At 36.8% G+C, this 5,643-nt stretch overlaps 1 protein-coding gene across 1 annotated transcript in view; it reads left to right on the top strand.

Annotated features, from left to right (window-relative positions):
* Positions 1 to 213: 213 nt before the first annotated feature.
* Positions 214 to 5,643, top strand: part of DIS3 (DIS3 exosome endoribonuclease and 3'-5' exoribonuclease) — a gene marked incomplete at its 5' end in the record, with an annotated part of 18,205 nt that continues 12,775 nt past the window's right edge. Inside the window, 7 exons of the mRNA XM_008947169.1 lie at positions 214 to 371; positions 965 to 1,158; positions 1,274 to 1,347; positions 2,472 to 2,639; positions 3,416 to 3,580; positions 4,465 to 4,578; positions 4,670 to 4,807. Of these exons, the coding sequence (XP_008945417.1) occupies positions 214 to 371; positions 965 to 1,158; positions 1,274 to 1,347; positions 2,472 to 2,639; positions 3,416 to 3,580; positions 4,465 to 4,578; positions 4,670 to 4,807 (1,011 nt within the window). The remainder of the gene's footprint in view (positions 372 to 964; positions 1,159 to 1,273; positions 1,348 to 2,471; positions 2,640 to 3,415; positions 3,581 to 4,464; positions 4,579 to 4,669; positions 4,808 to 5,643) is intronic.

The following is a 5,643-nucleotide window of genomic DNA, read 5'->3' as shown; positions in this document are numbered from 1 at the left end:
CTGGCATTGCTTTTAATTCTGTTAGCCATGCCCTCTAGAGCCCTCTTGCTGTCTCATTTCAGAAGTGGGTTTACACAGTGAGAGAAGCAGGCAGAAGTAGTGCAAGTCATTATTCACACTAGCTTTTTACCTACTAACCAAAAAAATATTTTGGATCCTTTTATTGGGCAGAATTAAACAACAGTTTTGATTGCTTTGCGTTTTGTTCCTCAGATTGATATCCTTGAAGATCCTGCTATTAAGAATGTCATTGTGCTACAGACAGTCTTACAAGAAGTCAGGAAGCGGAGTGCACCAGTGTACAAGCGCATCAGGGACGTGATTCAAAACCATGAAAAACATTTCTATTCTTTCACCAACGAACATCATAGGTAAGGTGTGAGGTAGGGTGTAACCAAGTCATGCTGATACCCAGTAAAAGAAGCTGGGAAACAGAGCTGGAATGTGTGTGAACTAGATGAAAAAAAAAAAACAACAAAAAACAGACTGGGGTGCATAGAACTGTGTACTTCTAAGGTGTCCTGTTGGGAAATGATTACATGAAAATCTGTTAGTCAGTGCCAGAAAGCTCTAAGAAATGAAGACGCAATTAATTTGCCTTTATTTGTGCTCACAAGTAGTTTCCACTACTGCAGTATCGTAGTTCTAGAAGTCCTGAATCTGGAGTTCCAGCATCTTGAATGCAGCCCTTTTCAATTGTCAGTGAGAAGATTGTATTAGAAAATAATGCATCCTCCCTATTTTTCTTTACCCCTGTGTCTCCTGACCCTTCAGTGGCCTGAAGAGTGCTACACATATAAAAACTGGTACAGCAAGCAGTCTTTGGCCTCACAGTCTTGATCTTGTTTGTCTGAAAAATTTTTCAAAGTAAATAATTTTGTATGGATGAATTTGGGGATTTGTTTCCTCTCCCCCATCACTCCTTTTTGTGTGTGTGTGTGTGTTTGTGTTTGATTATTTATAGAGAAACTTACATTGAGCAGAAGCAAGGAGAATCTTCTAATGACCGCAACGACAGAGCCATTCGGGTAGCAGTAAAATGGTACAGTGAACACTTGAAGAAAATAGAGGATGAGGAGAAGATTGAGGTTATCTTCCTAACAAATGACAGAGCTAATAAGGAGAAAGCTCTAGAGGAGGGGATAACTGCTTATACATGTAAGTGAAGTGGCATGTTTGTTTAGTTTATTGCTCAGATAAACAGTCTCAGCAGTCTCTTCATACCTATAATCCCAAGCATCTCTTACATAAATATTTGTGTGTGCTTTTGTAGGTGAGGAGTATATAAAAAGCTTGATAGCTAACCCTGATCTTGTAGATCGTCTTGCTTGTGTATCTGATGAAGGGGTATGTTTGTATTTTCTTTTTATAAAATAAATCAATCACAAATGGCTTGCAGTATATTGTTGGATGCTGTATGTCAGGCTGATAGCATCAGTTTAGAATATGAAGACTCTGGACTTCGTTACTATTTTGGCAATAAAACTTTTTGACAGCTGAAGATAAAAAGGAAATATTGCAGCTCTGTTTACTGCTGCTTAGATGCCTATTAATAGGGATCTCATTATTTGTAAAATTGCTTTAGATAACTGATGTGAAGATGAAAATAATAACATTGGTTAAAGAAAGTGTATAAACATTAGAAATAATTTCAACAAAATGAAAACTGTAAAACTGTATTGCAAGCCATTTAGATCTTTGCTTTGTGTCTATTTTTTTAAATTTTAAGTTAACTTATTGATCAAAAGCATTTTCTGTCAAAAGCTTTGCGTTTTATGGTCAGTTAAATTCATATAAGTTCAGACTGCAGCTCAGAGTTGAGCCTCATCCTCTTCTGTTTCCTTGTGATTTGTGTTTATCAGAATCAAGACTTACATTTTCACATAAGGCTGCTACAGCTGAAAACTAAAACCACCAAAAACTGGGAGGGTTAGTTTCATCAGAGGTAGATCTAACAGAGTGGAGTGGGAAGAAAGTGGAGGGCTCAGCTGATCTTCTCAGCAGTTAGCTGTGGTTCGTTCAGCTTTAAGGAATGGTCCGACTGCTCCAAAGTTCATTCACAGTAATAGATTTTCAGAATGTTTCATATAATTTAGAGTCTATGCTTACACTATGTGCCATACTCTTTGCTAGGTTGCTACCCTAGTGTTTTCTTCACTAAGTGTATGTTTAATCATTATATCCAAATGAACATAAAAGCATATGTCACTATTGCAGTATCTTTTTAAGTAGCTGCAGGTTAAACAGGAAAAGAAAAGGAGGCGTTCCCAGAATGGCCATCTTTCTGTGCTCTTCATGCATCATTAGAACAGTTACTGCTTAACACTAGTTTTTCATTATTGCATGTGTTCATACCTATACATAGTTACAGTTTTGGGGTTTGTTAACTTCAGTGGCATGTCCTGAGCTTGGTTTTGGAATGATCATGAATACAAAAGACTGAATTTTATTTATTTTTTTTTTTTTTTAAGAAAGAAATAGAAAATGGAAAAATACTTTTCCCAGAACATATTCCTCTTAGCAAATTGCAGCAAGGAATAAAATCTGGTATTTACCTCCAAGGAACTTACAGGGCAAGCAGAGATAATTATCTTGAAGCTACTGTTTGGGTTCATGGAGATGCTGAAGAAAACAAAGAGGTGAGGTTTCCATTTTGCCTTCATGCTGTGAACTTTAAACAGCTTCAGACTTAAATGTAATTCTTTCATGGTGAAATGTGTTAAAATGAAGCATTGTAGTAATTTTCCGTCTTTATTTGTATGGTTATAGACTACTGAAATACTGTTTGTGTCCCTTTTGAAAAGAGAATAATGTGTTTAAAATTATACTTTGTGCTTTGATTAAAATATTTTATAAAATAAAACTGAATCCTAGTTGTTGATAGTTTTTCAGTTGACTCTAATATAACACTTAAAATTTCATTTAAAATATGTGGTTAAAGACAGAGAAACAAGTTTGTAGGAGGATGTTCAGAAGAACTGTGTTGAGCCCTTGTGAGGCTCTCTGTTGGCACAGACACTGTTCCCAGGCTGCAGCAGGTGCCTCCTCCCTCCTTCTGTGTAGTGGCAGCTGGAGGTGCTGCTCTGGCTCTCCAGTTTCTTTTATTTCTGTTTCTCCAGTAGTACACAGAGCCCCCTAGCTTGCAAAAATAGGACTGTCAGATTTTAAAAACAAAACAGAAAAGTCTGAGGAAACCAAATTCTTTTTAAAGAGGCAGTTGGAATCCTGAAATAATATCATCAGAAGGAAACACAGGCAGAGGAAAAAAATGCATTGCAAGCATGCCTTAAAATATGCTTTAGAGTACAGAACCTATTATACTTGTATACTCTTCTGTTTTACTGCACTGATTTGGGTCTTCTGACGCTATCGCCATGAGTATTTTCATTTTAATTTTGTTTTCTAAATAATCCAGATAATTATACAGGGACTAAAACACATAAACCGGGCGGTTCATGAAGATATTGTAGCTGTGGAGCTGTTGGCAAAAGATCAGTGGGTGTCACCGTCCTCAGTGGTCTTACAAGATGATGGCCAAAATGAAGATGAAATTGAAAATGAAGAAGAGAAAGAAAAGATTGTATGAAATAATTTTTTACATAATTCTTATGTTGAGAGAGATGAAATCTGCTGTACACTGATAGTGTTAAGATTTGGATTTATTCATCCTTTTTATACTGACTCTTAAAACCTATACTGAATTTGGAAATTAATTGTAGCCTTACAATTGCATTAAATACAAGACAGTGTATAAAATGGATATTTTTAAGTTAATCAGAAGCATCCACATTACTTTGTTAAACTTAATAAATCCAGAAGTTACTGAGTGTTAGTTGGATAGTAATGCAAAGCTCTGTACTGATGTGCAGACTGGGATTTGATCACAGTAACAGTTTTTATAGGGAATGTGCACATTTGGAACCAGCTGTAAGATGTTCTTTAACTTCTTGCAGTAATTCAGCTTAATGTGCATGCAGTGTACACGTCTACCCTGTCCAACAAATATTTGCATTTATTTACAAACATGATCTTCCCACTGAATTCCATGGGAATGTTTTTTTAATTATTGTGTTTAGAATTACTGGAGAATTCTCAAGCAACATAAAAGGACTTGTAAATATTATAATAATAAGTTGGAAAAGAAAAATGAGGTAGTTGTCTAGTAAGCAGAGACAGTGCTACAAGATAGCTTTTCTTCAGAGTCTTTTCCTACTGTTCCTTGTTTTTCTGAAATGATGTCCATTTAAAAAATGAAAACACAGCAAAGTTGTGTCACATTAAAAATCTTAAAAGTCATCAAAGCACAGGGAGGCATAGTGCTGCTTGTAAAGTCATAATGGAATTTATGGCACTATAGTGACAAATACGTTGTTACCACCAAGGTTTGAGATGCATGCTCTAGTCAAACTTTACTGTAAAGAATTCAGATGGTTTTGCAGTTTTAACCCCTGTGTTTTCCACCAGCTGAAGGCTTCTTTTAGCAAGGAACTGTTGAGACCTACAGGAAAAGTCGTGGGCATCATAAAACGAAACTGGCGACCGTTTTGTGGCATGCTTTCTAAATCACAGATCAAGGAGGTAAGGAAATAATCAAGTTATTGCTAGTGCAGGTTTTGTATGTTTTTTCCTTCTATGAGGAATTTTTGTTGCTTTTTCTGGCCCATAATAGGCAAGGCGCCATTTGTTTACCCCGGCTGATCGCAGGATTCCGCGCATTCGGATCGAAACCAGACAAGCAGATACGTTGGAAGGACAAAGAATAATTGTTGCTGTTGATGGTTGGCCCAGGAACTCCAGGTATCCTAATGTAAGTTTAAGGGTTTGCTTCTGAACTTTTATCTGTTCAATTTTTATGTGTTGATTAGGTACAACATATATTATCTGTAATGTTAAGTAACTTCAGAAACCATTAACATGAATTTTGAGTGCTGTTCTTTAATGGCGCAAATTAAGGAAGCCTCTAAATTCTGTAGTTTACTCTTACCCCCAAAAAAAGTATGAATTATCTTACTTAAAAACTTGGTCCTTAGGTTCTCCAGTGAACATGCATGCGCTGACTGAGGGCCTTTGTGCAGACTAACTAGGGACTGCCTTTTTTCAGTCTTGGTTCTTAGATACATGAACCTGTCTGTGTGGCTTGGCTCATCCCCACGCTGATCACTGTCCGGGCAAGTAGTTTTAAAACACATTGGTCAAATTTAGTCACGTTGCCAGTGGGCCAGAGTTTACAGGTAATTCAGCTCTCAAAAGTTCTTTGTAAAAATAGGGAAGGATAGATGAGAATTTGAGGATACAGGCTTCAATTTGTGTTGAACATTAGGCTTTGAGGAGGCTTCCGTTGGCTTGTGTAGGAATGCATAGCTTGTAGTGAATGGGAGTACAGCTATCTGTCAGTGTTTAGAAACAGGAAGGAAACTTGGAGTATATGGAAGGAATGTTAAGATAAAGACAACATTACTGTAGGGGATGAGACACATGAGGAATTAAGTAGAGTTAATATATAAGGAGTGGGATGTGTGACACAATAAAAACCCATGGAGAACTTAGACATTAGTTTTGGTGCTTATGCAGCTATAGTTTTTCTTTCCTGCAAAACTGAATTGCCATGTTTACAGTTTCTGCAGGCTTAAATGTGGAGACCTT

Source organism: Merops nubicus, unplaced genomic scaffold, assembly GCF_000691845.1.
Source record: "Merops nubicus isolate BGI_N331 unplaced genomic scaffold, ASM69184v1 scaffold9329, whole genome shotgun sequence".
NCBI classification, from domain to species: domain Eukaryota; kingdom Metazoa; phylum Chordata; class Aves; order Coraciiformes; family Meropidae; genus Merops; species Merops nubicus.
This window is presented reverse-complemented; position numbering and strand designations above follow the sequence as displayed.